The sequence below is a fragment of the Sprattus sprattus genome (genome assembly GCF_963457725.1).
Source record: "Sprattus sprattus genome assembly, chromosome: 12".
Classification (NCBI taxonomy): Eukaryota; Metazoa; Chordata; class Actinopteri; order Clupeiformes; family Clupeidae; genus Sprattus; species Sprattus sprattus.
The window spans coordinates 9,165,853-9,188,487 of NC_137910.1; the positions used below are offsets into that span (position 1 = coordinate 9,165,853).

Sequence of the window (22,635 nt, forward strand, 5' to 3'; positions counted from 1 at the left end):
GGCCAGACCTCTCCAGGGCCAGACCTCTCTAGGTCCAGCAAACAGCAGACAGCAAAGCCATGCTTCTTAGCCTCATGTCACAACATTCCTACCACTGGTTCGGCACAGAGTTCTGCATCATGCATATAAACAACACAGTAAAAGTTTTACTACTGTGCATATCTAGAAACGTTAATTATGTACACTTTTAAAGAAACATTGCAATGTTTTCAAGGCAGCAACTGTCTTCAGAAATACCTGCAGGCCATTTAGTCAGCTACAGAATGGCTGCTATTGTACACCACAGCCAATTCACCATGCCTTCCCCAGCCACGTCTACTGACTCCTGATCAGCTTTAGTCAAGGCTTTGCCAAGGCATTCCCATAATGTTTGAAATTCTGGAGGTGTATTGGTTGAGAATAGCTCTGGCAGAATAGTTCAGCTTAGAAGATACATATTTTGGTGTCTTCACAGTGGCTGTATTGACATTGCCTGGCTGCAAAGAGGTTTGTGGTTGATCGGATCATTCACACAATGGGAGATTCTGTCCATTTCACACTGATGAAGTGCTGGTTTCTTTAAATATTGCATCTTTGAAGGTGTTAATGCATAATTAGCAAGGGGGTCGACCTGCGTCTGTTGATGGAGGTGTGTGTGCTCTACCACAGATGTCAGTGAGTGTGCCAGCACCCCCTGCCAGAACGGGGGCACCTGTGTGGAGGGCATCAATCAGTACAAGTGCACCTGTCCGCAGAACTGGAGTGGATCTCACTGTCAGCACCAGACACAGACAGGTTTGTGTGCAAAACTTGCCAAGAAGGAGGTATGCTGTGTCTGATACAGTCTGTGACCCATGTGTCTGTGACCCATGTACTGTCTGTGGCCCATGTGTCTGTGACCCATGTGTCTGTGCTGTCTGTCCCCATGTGTCTGATACAGTCTGTGACCCATGTGTCTGTGCTGTCTGTGACCCATGTGTGTGTGCTGTCTGTGACCCATGTGTCTGTGCTGTCTGTGACCCATGTGTCTGTGCTGTCTGTCCCCATGTGTCTGATACAGTCTGTGACCCATGTGTCTGTGCTGTCTGTGACCCATGTGTCTGTGACCCATGTGTCTGTGCTGTCTGTGACCCATGTGTGTGTGCTGTCTGTTACCCATGTGTCTGTGCTGTCTGTGACCCGTGTGTGTGCTGTCTGTCCTGTTGTCAGACTGTCTCTGTGTTTGTTTGTTTGTGTGAGTGATAATGTGTCTCCATGTTACTCAGTCAAAGCATGCATTTGTGTCTGTCCTGTCTGTCCTGTCCTGTCTGTCTGTGTGTGTGTGTGTGTGTATGTCTGTGTCACTATGTGTCTTTCTGTCTCTCTGTCTTACCATTTGGATATGCCCAGTGTGGCACAGGCCCAAGTCTGGCCGTAGGTCGAAGGTTAAGTTTCCTCTTCCGCCTCTCTCCTCGCGTCCAGCCCCCCCCGAGTGGAGCGTGACCAACGACCCGGCCTTCAGCCGCCGCCCGCGCTGCGCCAAGGTGGACCAGGCCCAGACCTGCAGCTGCGACGCCGGCTTCCACATGAGCGGCACCAGCGACAACAGCATCTGCCAGGGTAGGCCTCAGCCAATCACAGCTCCCACGTCCGTGTCATCAGCCAATCATAGAGGAGGAAGTCAGGCTGTCAAGCATTCCAGCGGTGATGTGCTCCTGCTGCGGTGCAATAGATGAGCAGAGCAGTGGAGAGAGAGAGAGAGAGAGGGAGAGAGAAGGAGAGAGAAGGAGAGAGAAGGAGTGAGGGAGAGGGGGAGAGAGAGAGAGTGAGGGAGAGAAAGAGAGAGAGGGAGAGAGAGAGTGAGGGAGAGAGAGCGAGAGAGAGAGGGGGGAGAGAGAGAGAGAGGAGAGAGAGAGAGAGAGTGAGGGAGAGAGAGAGAGAGAGAGAGAGAGAGACAGAGCAGTGGAGAGATCCACTGGTCCATTTTTTTCTGTTGTTTTCTGATGGTCAAGGTGGCTGCTACTCAATAAGCCATTAAACATGTCCGCTGGGTGGGGTGGGTGGGGTGGGGGAAACATGTGAGTGCTGAAAGTGAGCTCTCTCCCCCCCCCCTCTCACTGCTGTGTTCTGTCATCCAGGCATTTTTCTCTATTCCCGTTCTTTTCTTTTTGTTTTTCTTTCTAACCACGTGTTGTTCCCTCTTGCTGATTTCTACCTTTCAACCTGTAAAAAGATCCTTGTGCGTTTCCTCTTCTCCTCCTACCCACCCCTCTCTATCCCTCTCTCTCTCCAGCTCTCTTATGAATGCCACATGTCTGACAGCACACTTCATATGTAACTTGCACGTGTTGGTTCACTGTACACTATGCCCTCTTCACTCTCTCTCCCTCTCTAACTGTCTCGCTGTCTCTCTCTCTCCCTGTCTCTCCCTCGCTCTCTCTCCCCCTCTCTCCCTCTTTTCCTGTCTCTCTCGTTCTCTCTCCCTCTCTCTCTCTTCCTCTCTCCCCTCTCTCTCCCTCTCTCTCTCTCTCTTTCTATCTCTCCTACTCTCTCTCGCTCTCTCTCCCCCTCTTTCCCTCTCTTCCTCTCTCCCCCTCTCTCCCCCTCTCTCTCTCTCCGTCTCTCTTTCTCTCCGTCTCTCTCCCTCTCTCCTCCCCACAGATGTGAATGAGTGTGAGGTGTATAAGACGGAGCGTGGCGGCCAGCTGTGTGTCCATGCGTGCGTGAACGTCCCGGGCTCCTACCACTGCTCCTGTCCCGAGGGCTACAGGCTGCTGCCGGATGGGCGGAGCTGCGAGGGTGAGTGACAGGCCGAGACGGCGGAGGGGCAGCGGGACAAAAGCCCTTTTCATACGGCTGGCCCGCTAGACCTCAGCGCTGGACCAACACACACAAATAGAGGGAAGGAGCGAGGGAGCAAGAGATTTACTTTACGGAGATTTACTTTAGGGAGAGACATGAGGTCACCCCAAGAGGATGGTAAATAAAAGACAGGAGGAAAATGGAGGAGAGGACATGAGGACAGAGAGCAGCGTAATGGAGTTGACATGCTGAAGCCTGGGGTCTAACTCCATAACTGACGGGATGAAGTGGGGGTGGGTGGTGGGTGGTGGTGGGGGCCCTGACCCTTGCCCGGTCTGGCTGCGTGGTGGACATCGGATTAAATCCCACACGTAGCATATAGACCATGCCAGCCTTTGGAACAGATGACCTCATAGCTGCCCAGCAGAAGGAATGTCCCTGGATGTAGGGGCTTATGGGACATGAAATGAAAGAGCCAAAGTCCACCGCGCCCCCCCCCCCCCCCCCCCCCCCCCCCCCCCCGGCTTGTTTGAAGTCACTGTAGAACAGCGTCAGGAAAGGCCAGCACAGACCTAGGCTTGAGTATCACGCTCACTTCACACCCCTTTCATTTCCTGCTCTTTTTTCTCACACATTCTTCCTTTCTTACCATCCTTCTCCTCTCTCTCTCTCCCTCTCTCCTCTCTCTCTCCCTCTCTACCACCCTTCTCCTCTCTCTCCTTTCTCTCGCCCTCTCTACCACCCTTCTCCTCTCTCTTTCTCTCTCTCCCTCTCTCCTCTCTCTCTCCCTCTCTACCATCCTTCTCCTCTCTCTCTCTCTTTTTTACCATCCTCCTCCTCTCTCTCTCCCCGGCCCCAGATGTGGACGAGTGTCTAACCAAACAGCACAACTGCTCCCGCCCTGGGACCACCTGCATCAACACGGGCGGCACCTTCCAGTGTGTCAGCCCGGAATGCCCACACTCCAACGTCAACCTCAGCGTCAGCTACGTCAGGACTTCACCCTTGTGAGTGGGGCATCTGTGGTCCACTCTGGTCATAGCTGTGATGTTCTTGTTATGTGTGGTGTTAATAACCAGACCGAGTATTAAAGGCACCCAGTGCAACTTTCGAGGCTTAAAAATAAACATTCAATTTCTAGTCTTTTTTACACGTAGTAAGTTTCAATAACTCCATACCATTACATACCGACATTCAAGCAGCAAAGATGAGACGTCGTTGTGTGGTGAGAACTGATAGAAAATCGTAAACAACAACAATCGCCGGTGGGGAGAAGCCATTTTTCCATTGACTGGAAGCCTGCTTTATTTATTGTAGGTAACAAAAAATAAAGAAAATGGCGGCGATTGTTGTTGTTATCGATTTTCTATCAGTTCTCACCACACAACGACGTGTCATCTTTGCTGCTTGAATGTCGGTATGTAATGGTATGGAGTTATTGAAACTTACTACGTGTAAAAAAGACTAGAAATTGAATGTTTATTTTTAAGCCTCGAAAGTTGCACTGGGTACCTTTAAAGAAAGATGATTTACTGATATGAAGGAGGCAATTATACAACTGCACTGCTCACTCTCGGGCTCTGCCTTGCATGAGCACTGAACCTGCGCATGCCTGTAGGGGGTCATACCACGCGTCACTTTTGTGATAATGTTATATCTCATAAACATCACAATAGCCAGCGCCTGATGCAGCCACTGCTGCTGGATCTCTGCTTGAGTGCAGATACTGGATGGAGTGGTTGGCTGTGGGTTGACATGCTTAGGCAATATGGCTGCTACTTTAAAGTGGTTTTGGACCGGACAGTGGGCTGCTAATGCTATTGCTAACCCTTAGCTAATGGGCTAATTTGAAAGCAAAACAAGTAGTACAGCTGGGGCCTCTGTCTGTATGTCGACATCAGAAAGGGGTCTAACCATATTTAATACTAGATTTTACCCTTGGAGAAGTTTAGTGCACTAGAACCATATGACCAGAGAGCAATAGAATAGAATTCTTTGGCATGTGATCCCTTTGTATAGAAATGGATGGAATAAATCAGTTGCCATGGGCTCAGTCTCAAAACACGGCATACTCCTTAATAAGGATTTATTTGCCTCCTTTTGCTGACATCTAACAGTTCTCCCCTGCTATGTTGTGCAATCTCCACGTGACCTCCTCTTACATGTTCTCCAGTGATGTAGAGCAGCAGCCAAATCAGCTCCAGACCAGCGCATCTGTGGAGATGGCTCGCCTTACCCTCTCCACCACAGACAGCTAATGCATCAACATGATGAAGGTTGCCTGTGAGGAGACCCTGGTGATTCCTGTGTGTGTGTGTGTGTTGGTTGCTGACTGCTGGGCTTTTCTCCGTCTCCGTCTGCCCCACAGCCAGTGCGAGAGGAACCCCTGCCCGATGGACAGCCGCTCCTGTCACCTGGCTGCCAAGACGGTGTCCTTCCACTACCTGTCGCTGCCCTCCGGCCTCCAGACCCCCGCCACGCTCTTCCGCATGGCCACCGCGTCGGCCCCCGGGCGGCCTGGGCCGGACAGCCTCCGCTTCAGCATCGTGGGGAGCAGCTCCCGGAGCCTGTTCGTGATGCAGCGCTCCGACCGGCAGACCGGCGAGCTGATCCTGGTGCAGCCCCTGCGCGGGCCCCTGGAGGTGAGCGTGGACATGGACATGTCTGAGTATGCGGAGCGCAGCTTCCAGGCCAAGCACGTGGCCAAAGTGCACATCCTCGTGTCGCCCTACAGCTTCTGAGAGGACCCCCCCATGGCTGCCCGGCTCACACCCAGTGCATAGCAAAGAGCTGTGTGTGTGTGTGTGTGTGTGTGTGTGTGTGTGTGTGTGTGTGTGTGTGTGTGTGTGTGTGTGTGTGTGTGTGTGTGTGTGTGTGTGTGTGTGTGTGTGTACACTATCCCCTGCACAGTTATTGGCACCCTGGTAAAGATAAGTAAAGAGGGGTATAAGAAATTGATCTTTTGGGAAATTAGCTTAATCTCACACTGACAATTTTTTGGGAAAAATCCAACCTTTAATTGAAACACAAGATCAAGCTTCTGCCATGTCCATCTCAGTCCCCTGACCTCAGCCCCATAGCAAACCTGTGGGATGAGCTCGAGAGGAGAGGGCATAAGAAGAGAGGACCTAGGACCCTGGACCATCTGGAGAGATTCTGTGAGGAGGATGGTCTCAAACTCCCTTCTCTGTATTCTCCAACCTTATAAGATGTTATAGGAAACATGTACTTCAATTAAGGGTTGAGTTTTTCAGTTCTTTGTTCAGTTTGAAACTAAGCTGCCTGACCAAAAGGTGATTTTTTTTTATAACCATTTTTACTCATCTTTACCAGAAGTGCCAGTTATTGTGGAGGCGGCTGTGTGTGTATCTGCATTAAGTGGGGTTGTTAAACGGCACGATATCCAAATGTGTGTGTGTGTGTGTGTGTGTGTTCGCGTGTGTGTGTGTGTGTATACATGTATGCGTGTGTCTGCATCAAGTGGGATGGTTAAACGGCATGATATCCAAATGTCACACTCGTCCACATGTGTGAGTGGTTAATCAAATCTCTTTTGAACTGAAAGGTATATGTGTTTTGTGACATTTTTATTATTGACAGTGGTAAATCTCTGAGTTCAGAGGCAATACTGACACTGATGTTTGGATCTTATCCATAATATCATTAGAATGAATGATCAGATGTTATATACAGCAGAACAAACTTAATTGGGAGAGGAAATCTTTGTGCGTGTGCGTGTGCGTGTGTGTGTGTTTCTGTGTGTGTGTGTGTTTGTGTGAGCGTGTGTGTGTGTGTGTGTGTGTGTGTGTGTGTATATATGGGTATATGTATCTGCACAAATATGATTGGTATGCATGTAAACGAGTACAGTACTAAGTCAACGTCCATACTTAACACTTAAACTTAAACACACCAAACAGTTCCATGTAGTTTGAAACCGTTAGCGTCTCCAACCAACCACTCCAACTCAAGGGAGCGACTGGGTTGCTGAAGCAGCTCTGCTCTGGATTTTGCACTGCCGTCAGTCGATCAAAGAAATAAACACTTCACGGGGACTCTGACGAGGTACTGATGACAAACTCAGAACATTGTAACATCTGTTGTTATAGGCCTACTATATAGTGTCAGTCCATTTTTTTGAGGATGTTACCAAAAGTTGTCTCTATTTTTTATGGATGGAACCAAGACTACATTCAGTGGGTACCGTTGAAATTGCAGAATGTTATGTCTGTGTAACCTGGGCTCAATGGCAGCAAGATCAGTGTATATGAGGTGTGTGTAGTAGTCATTCTGCGCCTTTTTTTTTAAATGTTGTCTGTATTGCACCAAAATGTTTATATTCAATTGATATAAAATAAATACAGAGATATATAGATCCACCAATGCTCTCTGGTTTTGGATATTAGGGTACTCATTTGTTAATTCATGTTTTTGAAGTGAATATGAAGTCAGTACTTGCACATATTGGCCTTGTGAGCTTCCCCGAATGTGCAAAGATGAAACCGTTGAAGGTTATAAGCACTAAAGAAAGATGACAGAAGACTTATTTTTGGCCTTGTCCTTTTGACAAGCACAGTGATCATCAGGAAATTAGAAAAGGATACCTCAATGTGTTTTTCAATGACATGTCAGGAAGAGAGAAAAGTGGTAATGCTGACCACATGTTGTGCACTCTTTCTCACTCTCTCACACTGTGTGTGTGTGTGTGTGTTTGTTTCTCTACCCCTCTTTCTCACTGTGTGTGTGTGTGTGTGTTTGTTTCTCTACCACTCTTTCTCACTGTGTGTGTGTGTGTGTGTTTCTCTTCCCCTCTCTCTGTTTCTCTTAATTCTTTCCTTCCTTAACTCTTCCTCTCCTCTCTGTCTGTGGCTTTAAACTGCAATAAGGAGATCAAACGAACCACAAGCCCCAGAAGCGCATGCCCCTGCTCCTACTGCCTTGCGTAATTATAAGTAACATGCCCAGCCCACCGATCATTGACTCTCTTTGAAGCTTTGGCACAGACAGTTGGATGCACACATGTTTCTTGAAGTTCCCAGCAGTGAGATATTACGGGGACAGGCAGGGGTAGCTGGGATGTGTTACCCAACCTTATTGGCCAAGGGCAATAAATACACAGGATTCCACAGAGCCACAGCGGTGAGGGCAAAAACAGACAGCGGGCTTAGAGGAGGCCATAGTGCCTATTAGCACACAGTGTCACGTCACTGTCCAGTCACTCTCACAACAGACTCACAATCCTCTCACAACACTCTCACAACAGTCTCACGTCACTCTCACAACAGTCTCACAATGCACTCACGTCACTCTCACAACAGTCTCACAATGCACTCACGTCACTCTCACAACATTCTCAAAGTCCTCTCACAACAGTCTCACAATGCACTCACTTCACTCTCACGTCACTCTCACGTCACTCTCACGTCACTCTCACAACAGTCTCACAATCCTCTCACAATCCTCTCACAACAGTCTCACATCACTCTCACAACAGTCTCACAATGCAGTTTAGGAGGACAGTAGGGTGTTCAGGGTGGTGGATATAGTGGAGGTTTTTAAGGAAAAGAACTCAGCTGCAATATCCATCTGTGGTGTCTGCTCCATGCATTCAGGCTCACTGTATACGTCCCACTCTCTCCAAATTGAAGGTCACGTTTGTTATGCTGAGAGATACGCCATTTATCCTTCCCCAAATCTCTCTGCGCTTGTGCATTCTGGGAATGTCATGTGGAATTCCTGGGAAATCCGTTGAGTGCTGAAACACTAGAGTCCTTCTCTTCCCCCCACACAGTCCCTCTATGAAAACAGAGGGGCTGCACAGTTTGTCAGTCAGTTATTTCAGAATGAAAAGGGGGGTCCGTAAGAAGTTTTTTTTTGTTAGGAATACATCGCACAGGAAAGGAAGGAGGGGTCACTGAAGAGGATCACTTTTCATGCAGAAATGTACACTGGGAGCGAATCCAAGCACGGAGTGAGTATAGTGTTCGTTTGTCCCCCTGTGTGTGTCTCAGCAATCTGCAAGGAAAGGGCCACTCCGCATTTCCATATCACAGGGGTAGAGTGGCCTGTGCTCTATAGCATAGCCACTCCGCATCTCCATATCACGGGGTAGAGGGGTCTGTGCATCATATCACAGGGCATAGCAATCACATATCAACCAACCAGCAGACATGGTCAGATTCCAGCAACAAAAAGTGTTGCTTCCCTCTCAGTCCTCTGTACATTGTTATTATAACAAGATTTATGTCTTGAAACAAGACTTAGAGAATGGTTTAATAGTACAAAATCAACCCCCTTCACTCACTGGTAAGGCTAGGCACTTACGTCCTTAATGCTGACCTCTATAGGTCAAACCAAAGAGATAGATTGTGAATGCTATTTCATAATCTACAATGAATACTCAATTGTAGCATATGTAGACTCCACATGGCCTCGTCTTCCTGCTATAAGAGGTTGCTCCATTCACTTCCTGCCATAAGAGGTAGCTCCATTCACTTCCTGCCATAAAGGGTAGCTCCATTCACTTCCTGCTATAAGAGGTAGCTCCATTCACTTCCTGCTCGTGCAGGAGCGATAAACAAGTTCCTCCATTTGCATGGAATGTCAATCCCGTGCCTTCAGGAGCAGCTTTCTTGGCCCAAATCATGTTTATCATTACCAACCCTCGCCCAATCAAAAGGCCCAAATCATGTTTATCATTACCAACCCTCGCCCAATCAAAAGGCCCAAATCATGTTTATCATTACCAACCCTCGCCCAATCAAAAGGCCCAAATCATGTTTATCATTACCAACCCTCGCCCAATCAAAAGGCCCAAATCATGTTTATCATTACCAACCCTCGCCCAATCCCCTCAGAAGGCCCAAATCATGTTTATCATTACCAACCCTCGCCCAATCAAAAGGCCCAAATCATGTTTATCATTACCAACCCTCGCCCAATCAAAAGAACCAAATCACGTTTATCATTACCAACCCTCGCCCAATCAAAAGGCCCAAATCATGTTCATCATTACCAACCCTCGCCCAATCAAAAGGCCCAAATCAAGTTTATCATTACCAACCCTCGCCCAATCAAAAGGCCCAAATCATGTTTATCATTACCAACCTTCGCCCAATCAATCAAAAGGCCCAAATCATGTTTATCATTACCAACCCTCGCCCAATCCCCTCAAGAGGCCGATCATCAACTTGCCTTGCTTGGTCCTGGGTTCACAAGAGCGTGGGCTACTCCTACAATTGATAAACTCATCAATAATGTTTAGAGCTCATCAGAGAAGGATTAGATGTGATCATATTCAGTGTTTCTATTACCAGCTCTCCTCTCCCTTCTTAGATGAAGTCATTAGTGTAAGTCTATGTACCTTGGGGGGATGTGTGGGGTTGACGAGGTCACGTGAAGATTATGAACAGCAGCTCTCTCAAAGATAAGACTGGTCCTTGTTTATTGATCGACATTTACGTTTGATAATGAGTGGTAATAACATGAAGCACTTTTCATTTCACTTTTGTAGTACTCATCTACACACACACACACACACACACACACCCACAATCACCTACCTCACCCCTGATGGTATTCAGAATCGGTCATATACTTGCATACTTGCGTGATAATACTTTGCAAGTGTGCATCCAATGAACCCAGTCAACCTTCACTGACACACACATACACACACACACACACACACACACACACACACACACACACACACACACACACACACACACACACACAATCACCTACCTCACCCCTGCTGGTATTCAGAATCGGTCATATACTTGCATACTTGAGTGATAATACTTTGCAAGTGCGCATCCAATGAACCCAGTCAACCTTCACTGACACACACACACACACACACACACACACACACACACACTCACCTGACCTACCTCGCCCCTGCTGGTATTCAGAATCGGTCATATCCTTGCATACTTGCGTGATTATACTTTGCAAGTGTGCATCCAACGAACCCAGTCAACCCTCACTGACACACTAAGATAACCAGTTTAACCCTGCACGCCTCCATGAGCGTGGTAATCCACTTTATGTGGCCTTGGAGGCCCCCTTGACGCAGATAGACAACCCCCCCACCCCACCCTACACACACACACACACACACACGCACACACCCCATCTCTAACCTGAACCTGTTTCAACTGAAGATTTACACAACCCACGAGATGTAGAAATCTGGCTGGGCAACTCCGAGCTTAACCCGAAAGAGGCAGCGAGGGCCAGAGTTGAGAGACAGGGGTATCTGAGGGGGTCCAGGGGTATCTGAGGGGGTTCAGGGTTGAGAGACAGGGGTATCTGAGGGGGTTCAGGGTTGAGAGACAGGGGTATTTGAGGGGGTCCAGGTTTCGGAGGCAGGGGTATCTGAGGGGGTCCAGGTTTCGGAGGCAGGGGTATCTGTGGCTCCTGCCGATGTTTACCGCTCTAGAGCCGACCCATGTGGGCCCTCGCTGGGCCATGAGTGGGTTGTTTATTGATGAATAAAGGCAGTGTTCGGACATCCATGTAGAGCCTCACCTCCACCTCTGTTGGCAGTTGTCTAAAGATCGGCCCAGTTTTCGTTTCCCAACTTTCAATGTGAGAGTGTGGGAGTGCATGGAGACTTTACGAGTGGATAGCTCAGTTTTGATGCCAGCTTTGTTGAGACGCTTGAGAAGCGACCTTTCTTTTCTCAGGCATATGAGAGAGACAGCTGCTACGCTGACATGGCATGCTATGTCAACTCACTGGCATGTTCAGTTACAGGTAAGGTTTATGCTATGCCAACTCACTAACATGTTCAGTTCCAGTTAAGGTTTATGCTATGTCAACTCACTGACATGTTCAGTTACAAGTAGGGTCTATGCTATGTCAGTTCACTCACATGTTCAGTTACAAGTAGGGTCTATGCTATGTCAGTTCACTCACATGTTCAGTTACAGGTAGGGTTACAGGTAGGGTCTATGTATTCAGTTGCAAGTAGGGTCTATGCTATGCCAGTTCACTCACATGTTCAGGTAGGGTTACAGGTAGGGTCTATGTATTCAGTTACAAGTAGGGTCTATGCAATGTCAGTTCACTCACATGTTCAGTTACAAGTAGGGTCTATGCTATGTCAACTCACTGACATGTTCAGTTAGAGGTAAGGTTTATGCTTTGTCAACTCACTGACATGTTCAGTTACAAGTAGGGTCTATGCTATGTCAACTCACTGACATGTTCAGTTACAAGTAGGGTCTATGCTTTGTCAACTCACTAACATGTTCAGTTCCAGGTAAGGTTTATGCTATGTCAACTCACTGACATGTTCAGTTACAGGTAGGGTTTATGCTATGTCAGTTCACTCACATGTTCAGTTACAGGTAGGGTCTATGCTACGTATGTCAGTTCACTCACATGTTCAGTTACAGGTAGGGTTTATGCTATGTCAACTCACTAACATGTTCAGTTACAGGTAGGGTCTATGTTTTTGTCCAGAGGACTGGAATGTCTGGGAAGGACAAGCAGTGTTTATACATACTTCCTCCATCTTGTGGCAGGAATGAATTTGTTTTCCATGAGCCATCACATGATCCATCGCTCAACAGAGATTAACCGAGCGAGTATTATGAGCTTATGGAACCTGTTTGTTGTTTGCACAACTGGGTGATTTGGTCATTTGGTTGATGTTTTGCTTTGTAAATTAAATCGGGGTGTTTTTGTGGAAATGCTGCATGTTACTGTAGAAGCTTTAATTCTAACACTGAATCTGATCAGTTTTGTTCATTCATACACAATATATATTATAGCTCTTGTCCAAACGTACATTCATACACATAAATAGTATAGCTCTTGTCCAAACGTACATTCATACACATAAATATTATAGCTCTTGTCCAAACGTACATTCATACACACAAATATTATAGTTCTTGTCCAAACGTACATTCATACACAATATATATGATAGCTCTTGCCAAAAGTCAATCAAGTGCTTTTAAATCTCTGTTACACCTCATGCATGACATGTATCATTCAATTCTTAGTTGAAGCCTTTGAATTTATATTCTTGATTGAACTTCAGAGAAATCTGAAGGATCACTGGTATTGAGGCTTGGGTGCCCCCTTGTGGAATCTTAAGTTAAGGTAAGCCACCGCTGTCAGAGCCACACAAACACAATGACCAAAATACGACATCTGCCCCATCAGAACAAAGGTTTTGTTGACCTAAAATACCTAAGGTATGAAATAGAAGCCAAGTGTTACCTGTAAACATACCCTGAAAAGTTCCTACACATATAAGATGAAATGTGGAAGATGGCCAAGGTCACAGGTACTGGTTTTTAAAATGTTACACTTGGTCTACAGTACCTGATCAGGTGGAATGATCACCTTAGTGGAATGAAGCCATATAAAGCCCAGTATTTTGATGTATTTGTTATCAATCATGTGTAAAGGAGACTCAAGCCCCACAAAAGGAACGAAGGACACAGAATGATATAAATATTTGTCCGTTTATTCATAACTTAACCAAACCAAGTTTTGTAAAGATGGAGAAAACATGCTTCCTATGTTCATACCACACACAGAGGCATATTTTTGGTACAAATATGAGTTTGTCTAGTGAATGAATGGGTTTATAATATCTCAACCACCAACTTCAGGTTACTTAGGAGATAGAATGGAACAGACCATCATGTTGTTCTAATATTCGTGAAATATATTATGTACTATAATATATTATACTGCCTCAAATTCATGTACCGCAACACTAATCATGATCAGTTAGACTTGAAATCAGTCCTGACAATGAAAATGCTTCAAGTTGTAGTAAAACTCTCTTGGTTTACCGATACTGCAGTCTGTCTGTGTATAAAATTCTAGCTTCACAGAAAACCCTCTTTCCACACTTTGTGGACATCAGTTGGAAGGGGATAACAGTCATCCAATCACATATTTACATTAAATAAAAAAAAGCAGATTAACCAATATTATTCTCTTATTAATCAACTAAAACAGGGAGAGAAGAGTAATAACATCAAAAGCAGGAAGAAAAGAACCAAGGCGTGTCTGTGATCATTAAGTACACTTTTACAAAAGCAACATGAATGGAAAGATGAGGTGAAAGAGGACTACTCTGGATCTCTAACCATCGTGTTTCTATTGCTCTAGAGTTGAATAGATCTCTAACCAACGCCTTACCCTTACCCTCATCGCTGAGCTCGTCCCACAGCAGGTCTGCATATTTCATGTCATAATGACACTACACGGATAAACTCAAGGCCCAGCCTGGGACTGTATGACAAGCACACTTGCATGTGCATGTGCATGTAAACGCACACTCACACACACAAATATACATACACGAAAATACACACACACGCACGCACACAAATATACACGTAAATATACACGAAAATACACACGGACGGACGCACACGCACACACACACACACACGCACATACGCGCACGCACGCATACATGTAAATACACACACACAATCATATCAGACACATACAGTATTTCACATTATATTTTTAGACCATAAACCTGCTTCACACAGAGACATAAATAACAAATAACACGTGTACAGACTGTGTCAAAGCAACAGAAGGAAAGAACTTATAATCTCAAATTTGGTCAAGCAGAACTGCCACCCACCCATTCCACTAAATTACTTTGTCCTGCCGCACAACCTTTCCAGTTGAAAAACACAGAAGCAGAAGAAAAACAAACAGTCATGATGTGCTATGATGTTCGGCTCCCTCTTATAGTGGACAAGATGAGGGCAGCTTTGTTCCTTTGAGGAGTTCACTGAACTGAACGGAGTTAGTTTAACCGGAGTAAATGATGGCCAGGACAGCAGGTGCAAGAGGGTGAGAGGAGTGTGTTTAGACTTTCATGAAAGAACTGTGAGGTAGCACCTCTATCTGAAAAACACACGAGGCAAGCATCAGCCCTCAGCTCAGCTCTGTCAGGCAAAATCCTTCTCCGGCCTCCGCTAGAGCAGCCTCTTGTTGCTTAGTGTTCAGAAGTGTTTCAGAAATCCCTCTGGAGCAAGGGCCGATGGGCATAGTCTGGCCAACAGGGGGCACCACATCGAGAGGGCAGAAAAGCACCGCTTGCCCCAGAACACTACTCCATCTTGGACATCTCGTATTTTGTGGTCATGATTTCCTAGAATGAGCGAGAGAGAGAGAGAGAGAGAGAGAGAGAGAGAGAGAGAGAGAGAGAGAGAGAAGCCTGTTAAGCCCACAGTCTTACAAGAGAGATGTAGTGTATGCGCAAGAGACCTCCATGTGTAAAAAGGAACAAATAGGCGCAACAGAGTGACAGCAGGTTAACATGGAGGAAACAACACAAACACAAACACAAACACAAACACAAACACAAACACAGACACAAACACAAACCTCATCAGAGTCCAGAAGAACAGGAAGTGCCCTAAAAAGAAAAATACAAAAACAGAATCAACTCTTTGTGTTCATTTTAAATTCCATTCCATATGAAAAGAAACGGAATGCATTCATCCCTTAGTTTGGTTGATCATCTCGAGCTACTCCTCTGGGCCACCCCAGTGCTTAAGGGGTGCGAGAGAGAGAGAGAAAGAGAAAGAGAGAGAGACATAGAGAGAGAGAGGGGTGCGCAGCGTACTTACACATCTGACAGTGAGGTAGGGATGTTGTCCTCCACCCACTTCAAGTCTTCATCCTGAATAGAAATAATAAATGGTAAGTTGTCTGTCTGTCTGTCTGTCTGTCTGTCTGTCTGTCTGTCTGTCTGTCTGTCTGTCTGTCTGTCTGTCTGTCTGTCTGTCTGTCTGTCTGTCTGTCTGTCTGTCTGTCTGTCTGTCTGTCTGTCTGTCTGTCTGTCTGTCTGTCTGTCTGTCTGTCTGTCTGTCCGTCCATATCCCTCAGAGAACACTGAGTTCGAAAGCCCTGGTCAGTGTGATCAGGTTCAGTTCATACTCACTGGATTAGCTGCAGGTTTGGCTGCTGTGCCATTGGCCTCACTCTTGGTTGATCTCAGCTTTATTCCATCAGCTAAACGGACAGAGGGTAAACCCGTTAGCAACTTGCAGCCAGGACAAAATGATCTGATCATCTCAAAATCCCTCTTCTAATAACCATACCCATATTAGCAGACACGAGGAACTCCTCGATCTCCTCATCGTCAGAGTCGTCCATCAACGGTGTAAAGGCATACCTAAGAGCATAAGAACACAGAGAGTACACTTTGATTTCATTTACCATTGTAAGACATCAATGCTGCGTTTCATGAAGAGAGAGACTGTGCTGAAAATCTAAATAAAATAGAGTGTGTTGAACCACTGACAGGACAGTAATGGCGCATGATCCCCCAACCCAAAGCTCACCTCTGATTGTTTGCAGACGGTCTCCATAGAAACATGATGACCAGCAGAATGATGGAGAACAAGAACCTCCAGAAGGCATCATCCACCCACAGCTCCATCCAGTCCTACAGCAGAGCAGAGAGGCAGAGAGAGAGAGAGAAGAGAGAGAGAGAGAGAGAGAGAGAGAGCAGAGAGAGAGAGAGAGAGGGAGCAGAGAGAGGGAGAGAGAGAGGGAGCAGAGAGGGAGCAGAGAGAGTGTGAGAAAACGTGTGCAAGTCTAAACTGTGTGGGAGTCACTAACAGCTGTATCTGCTGGTTATTATAATAACAATAATAATATATACTGTAGTTTATTGTATAAAATAACAATAATTATAATAATGTATACTGTAGTTTATTGTAAGCACAAGAGGAATCAGCTGCACTCACTGACTGACAATCTGCGAAGCGGAACTTTTTTGTCGTCCACACCATGAAGATGATGGAGGCTGAAACCAAGGAGACACATCAGAATGAATGTCTGTTAGACACAAAACTCTGACCTATGGAGAGAAACCATTTGAGTACTCACCAATGACAGCGAAGATGAGCGTGTTGGTGAAGTGTCGGTACAGTGACAGCTTGACTGGGTTCCTCCTCAGCTTCAGTGTCTTGATGGTTTGAGCCAAACTTACAAATATGTTCACGGCGGTCAAGGAAAAATGTGACATAAGACGTTGGGCAGAGGCTCATTTCAAGGCAAACACACACGGCAGAACACACCCGTGAATACCCCAAGAGCCCACACAACCCTTACCAGTTTCAGAGGCCCGTGGGATAAGTCGGTGCATATAAGCTGTATACCTCCATCTCACACACACACACACACACACAGGCAAGCGTACAAACACACGCACGCGCAAGCACACACACACACACACACACGCACGCACACACACATACAAACGCACCCACACGTACGTACATACGCACAAACACACACACACACACGCAAGCGTACAAACACACGTGCACGCAAGCGCACACACGCATGCACCCAAATGCATCCACACACGTACGCACACACACACACACACACACGCACATGCACAGGACATACTGGGGGAGGGACCAGGAGCAGAGTAGGGGGGTCCAGTAGAGAAGCAGTTTAACCCTTTAAAGGATATCCACCAGCAGAGGGAGGAGTCAAGCAGAGCCAGGGGAATGTTGGCCAGCAGGGCCAGGTCAGAATCCTTCGCCTGAGAGAGAGGAGACACCCAGAGGGACAGGGAGAGGGACAGGGGACAGGGAGAGAACAGGTCAGAGTCTTTCACCTGAGAGAGGGAGGAGTGGTCCAGAGGGAGAGGCAGAACACTAGGAGAAGAACCAGATAGAACGGATGGGAAGGAGAGGAGTGACCCAGAATGACCAGCATCACCAGAGAGCAGATCACCACCAGTTACCACTGTCAATCTTCCCCCAGTGCACTCTGGGTAAGTGCACTCCCCCCCATCAAAACCACATCATGCACACTTGATGCCTGCTGAGAGTCCTTGGTCCCAAGCAGTGTTGCTCACTAGCGTCACCCTGTGGGCAGTCTGGGATGTGCGCCATCCAAAGGATATGTACCAGGTGGCTGCGGAGTCAAGCATGGCTAGAACGACCACTGCTATGAGGTTAGGCCCATTGTCCCGACCCTTTCAGACACACACACACACACACACACACAAAAACACACACTAAGCATTCTTACCTGCCAACGCAGACTCTAACTATTGGTAATACATGATCAATGAACCATCAATGAACCATCTTTTCGCCAGGCTGCCCTCACGTACCCTCCCCCCACTCTCTCAGAGACATTCTGCCCTACCCCCCTCTCAAAGACACTCTGCTGCCTGGACACACTCTCTAAAGCGGCCTAAAAACACACACAGAGCTCCTTTTACAAGGTAAGGCGTCTGTGGCCTAATGAATGAACACACTTTGGAAGGGGTGCCCAAATATTCCAGACGGGTAATTCAGCCCCTTCTACAGCTGGAGCAGTTCTGGTGTGCACTGGGGTAAATGCTGGGACTGTTAGCAGCGTCTCCCCCGGGCACCCCAGCGGGGACAGACTCATCATTTATCACCGTCATGAGCAGGGTCATTTGAATTTGTGTGGTGTGTGTGTGAGAGTATGAGTGAGTGTGTATGTATGTGAATGTGTGTGTGTGTGTGTGTGTGTGTCTGTGTTTGTATGTGAGTGTGTATGTGTGTGAATCTCTGTGTGTGTGAGTGTGTGTGTGTGTGTGTATGTGTATGTGAATGTGTGTGTGTGTGTTTGTGTGTGAGTGTGTGTGTATGTGAATGTGGGTGTGTGAGTGTGTGTCTGTGTGTGTGTGTGTGAATGTGTGTGAGTGTGTGTGTGTGTGTGTATGAATGTGAATGTGTGCGAGTTTGTGTGTATGTGAGTGTGTGTGTATGTATGTGAAGGTGTGTGTGTTCTCTTTACCCCAGTGATCCTCAGGAAGCCTTCAATGGCAGCAAAGGCAAAGTACAGCACCCCCAATCCCACCACTCTGTGCATCACCGTGCCAAGACGAGGCCTAGAACACACACACACACACACACACACACACACACACACACACACACACACACACACACACACACACACACACACACACACACACACACACACACACACACACACACACACACACACACACACACAGAAACAGAAACACACAGAAACAGAAACAGAGTCAGACACACTGAGAGAAACCTTGTAGCTGCTTTTTGAGTGTAAGTGGTTGGACACTCACTTGACTATGCCGTATCCAAGGCTGACAATGATGACGAGCAGCCGGGCCAGAGTCCTCTTTAGGGCAGACACGAGCTCCGCAAAGATCAGTAGGGCTTGGGCTGAACAATAAACACAACAAGACATGTCACTCCTTAAGTGAGGAGACACAGTGGACACAGATGAACACCAGCAGTTCCGCTGCCCAGGTAGACATGCAACAGACAAAATCATCCTTTTTTTTCTCTGACCAACTCAAAGCTGAGAAAATAAATCACAGAGAATCTCACAGGTTGACTACGCACACTAGCACCTAGCATTCACTGGTATCATGCACAACGCTATGCGCTGCTCCGGGTTAGTGTAACTTCACTTCACTGTGTGTGTTCACTGGGTGCTGTGTGTGTCACTACCCTGGATGGGTCAAATGCAGAGGTGGAATTCAGAGTGTGTTTGTCTACACCACCTCTTCCATAGAGTCACTCTCACTTTCACTATGCCAGCCCCCGGGAGACTGTAAGTGCCACTCACTGGCTTGCCCCACGGTGTTGGTGTTCTCATATTCGGCACAGAAGACGGCCATCTCCACCATTCCCAGGAAGATGACTCCGGCAATCCAGAACTGGATCCTCAGCAGGTCCTTCCAGTAGCAGGCTGCCCAGACGAACCAGAGCAGGGCGTAGAGGATGTACACCACGCACATGACCATGTAGAACTGAGGGATGGGGACAGGGTTAGGGTTAGGGCAAGGCAGAGAGGATGACACCACGCACATGACCATGTAGAACTGTATGACACACACACATACGGCACACTTATTTACATACATGACAAACATATTTAGATATAGCACACACACATACGGCTCACTTATTAACATACATGACGAACATATTTAGATATAGGACACACACATAAGACACACTTATTTACATACATGACGAACATATTTAGATATAGGACACACACATACGGCACACTTATTTACATATAGGACACACATACTTGATACATTCCTCAATGACACATTATGACTAGCTACATTGCTGGACTGCTGTTTGCTATAAGCGAAGTCTCTAAAACGGGATTTTTTTTCTCCCTTCATCTAACTAAGCTTCTTCACGCATAGCGTCATCTATCTAAGCTTCGTCAACAAACATCTAACTAAGCTTCGTCAACAAACATCTAACTAAGCTTCGTCACGCATAGCGCGATAATCAAATCCAGCGAGGAGAGGAGAGGCAGAGAAATGATGCTGCCTTGAGTTCCACAGCTGATTGGAATTGTAAAGACCATAGAATCACACTCACTACCAGAGAGAGTGCTCAAGCATAACTCTATGGTGAAGGACAGGTCCATCTCAGGGAAAAGGGGGGGGGGGGGGTTATTAGAATGATAATAAAACACTCACTATCATCAGGGGCCACTCGGTGATCGAGATGAAGCCGTGTGTGCCCTTCATCACCACACTCACTGAAGGCAGATAAACAAACAAACAAACAAGAGAAGTGACTTTGGGGCTCTTTCCAGACCACAGAAGGGGGAGGGAAGGGTGTATGTGCAGTGCATGCATGCAGCGGTGTATGTACAGTGCATGGGGAGGGAAGGGTGTATGTACAGTGCATGGGGAGGGAAGGGTGTATGTACAGTGCATGGGGAGGGAAGGGTGTATGTGCAGTGCATGGGGAGGGAAGGGTGTATGTGCAGTGCATGGGGAGGGAAGGGTGTATGTGCAGCTCATGCGTGCAGCAGTGTATGTGCAGTGCATGGGGAGGGAAGGGTGTATGTGCAGTGCATGGGGAGGGAAGGGTGTATGTGCAGTGCATGGGGAGGGAAGGGTGTATGTGCAGTGCATGCATGCAGCGGTGTATGTACAGTGCATGGGCAGGGAGGGGTGTATGTGCAGTGCATGGGGAGGGAAGGGTGTATGTGCAGTGCATGGGGAGGGAAGGGTGTATGTACAGTGCATGGGGAGGGAAGGGTGTATGTACAGCGCATGGGGAGAGAAGGGTGTATGTGCAGTGCGTGCATGCAGCTGTGTATGTACAGTGCATGCAATAAATAGTCTGTCATGCATGCAGCAGCGCCTGGTAGATTGCATATAGCTGCAGCTTAGCACGCAGAACTACAGCTTTCCTGCTCACCTGTTAGATTCCAGTCTGACTCTGGCTTGGTTGACGTTATCTTCACCACCAGCAAGTAAGGGCCGTCTCTCCATGTTGTGGCGATTACATCAGCCTTTAGAAAGACAGCCTTCGTCAAAATGAGGGGAATTTCATGAACTGCGAACTACTTACTTATATCTTAATATTCATTTAGTATTACACAGAATGTGATTTGGAATTCACTGCAACGAATGCAATATAATATAGCGCATAAAATAATTAAATTAAAACCTTTCACGGTAACAGAATTATTCACAGAATCTTTCATGAAATGGTAAATTACCGGAACTCCTTGTTTATCAACCTCTTCAGTTAACCACCTGGTGTCGTTTTCACTCTAATTTGACACAAATGAGAGACATGTGGACGTGCAGAACAGCTTCAGGAATGCCAAAAACACTTAGAGCAAATGTTGACCTAAGGACCGTCTCACCTGTACGCCATTTTCTGATGGCGGTTTTGCATCGCGGGGTTCTGCTTTTGTTTTCTGCAGAGAAAAATGACAATTAAGTTACTCCTAAAAAGGAAATACTGTATATCAGACAAGGGATGCAGTTCTAGTAATAGAAACAAGGAAAAGTCAACAACATCTACACATTAATTAGTATAACTGCTAAAATGACACACCCAAGACCACCATACTAGATGAAAGTCTGAATAAACTTACATTTAGACTGGAAAACATGGACATCTCCTTATTGCACGTTATGGGTTTATACTGGTGCTCAAGGCATTCCCCAATACCCAATGGGTTGGGGTCTAGCCCCTCACCCCTGCTTAGGGGAGTCCTCTCATACATTTCCTGAAAACAGAAACCCCACAATAATTACAATTATAATTACAAATACAAAAATGACCATCACACCATAAGCAGCTATTAGACATGACTTACTTCAATGTTGTTGAACTCATTGTGACAGGGGTAGAACTTTAAATACCACTGAACGTTAAAGTTCACCTCTTCGGGACAGTGGAAAGATATTACTGAAGGATGGAAATAAGACAGGATTAACATCTTCCATAATGAAAAAAATAGATAGAAAACAAGTCTGGCTGTGAAAAATGAGGTATGAAAACCAACATTCTTTTGTATAATATGCTCCACTTAAAAGTCACATAGATTAGCCTAAGTGATTAGTTAAAAGTTCACATACCTTTCAATATTACATCTGTTCCACTGTACATTGATTTCCTTATGAGCAATGGTTTGGATGTCTAGAAAAGACCAAGCCAATTCCGAATTATCATGACAAGAAAAGAAACTCACTTTACAACAAATGTGTCCATCTGGAAAAGGTCAATCGTGTCAGTCAGGTTTGATGGCTTTGCTGGGCGTAGGCTATAGCTTTACAAAGCTTTCCTCTGATACTGGAGAGGCAGTCTCAATGGAAAGATTAGCTAACCTGGGTTAAATAATTTATAGTATGTGCCACATGGAATAGTAGCCTACTGTAGAATGCAGCATAAAAAGAGAAATACTTAATAACTGAAGAACTGACTACTTTTAAAACAACTCTTCCTTCAAACTCATAATTACCACTTGCTATCAGACAAGATGTCTTAATGCCTATCAGAACAATTAGGGACTGCTGGTAGCAATGGCAGTCTGGCTAAC

General features: G+C 46.4%; 2 protein-coding genes across 2 annotated transcripts in view; one reads left to right on the forward strand and one right to left on the reverse strand.

Annotated features, from left to right (window-relative positions):
• Positions 1-5,501, forward strand: part of fbln7 (fibulin 7) — a gene marked incomplete at both ends in the record, with an annotated part of 9,113 nt that extends 3,612 nt beyond the window's left edge. Inside the window, 5 exons of the mRNA XM_080849429.1 lie at positions 649-774; positions 1,441-1,578; positions 2,620-2,757; positions 3,620-3,767; positions 5,129-5,501. Coding sequence (XP_080705555.1) covers positions 649-774; positions 1,441-1,578; positions 2,620-2,757; positions 3,620-3,767; positions 5,129-5,501 — 923 coding nt within the window. The remainder of the gene's footprint in view (positions 1-648; positions 775-1,440; positions 1,579-2,619; positions 2,758-3,619; positions 3,768-5,128) is intronic.
• An 8,263-nt stretch (positions 5,502-13,764) lies between these two features.
• On the reverse strand, positions 13,765-21,085 carry tmem87b (transmembrane protein 87B). The gene is made up of 14 exons (XM_080849430.1): positions 21,000-21,085; positions 20,267-20,328; positions 19,387-19,570; positions 18,878-18,977; positions 18,565-18,658; positions 17,244-17,329; positions 16,663-16,760; positions 16,521-16,579; positions 16,113-16,216; positions 15,870-15,943; positions 15,710-15,780; positions 15,396-15,448; positions 15,151-15,181; positions 13,765-14,914 (listed from the first exon to the last, which is right to left on the reverse strand). Exons 2-14 carry the CDS (start codon positions 20,315-20,317, stop codon positions 14,873-14,875), a joined length of 1,047 nt encoding a protein of 348 aa, XP_080705556.1. The 5' UTR covers positions 20,318-20,328; positions 21,000-21,085; the 3' UTR covers positions 13,765-14,872.
• Positions 21,086-22,635: the final 1,550 nt, after the last annotated feature.

Coding starts and splice junctions, on each gene's coding strand:
- tmem87b (XM_080849430.1), bottom strand. CDS start 20,317: ATGAAGGGCACACACGGCTTCATCTCGATCACCGAGTGGCCCCTGATG. Junction 17,330..18,564: donor GCTTCCTGAGGATCACTGGG/GTAAAGAGAACA, acceptor CCTCTCTCTCAG/GCGAAGGATTCTGACCTGGC. Junction 16,580..16,662: donor GCTCATCTTCGCTGTCATTG/GTGAGTACTCAA, acceptor CCTTGGTTTCAG/CCTCCATCATCTTCATGGTG.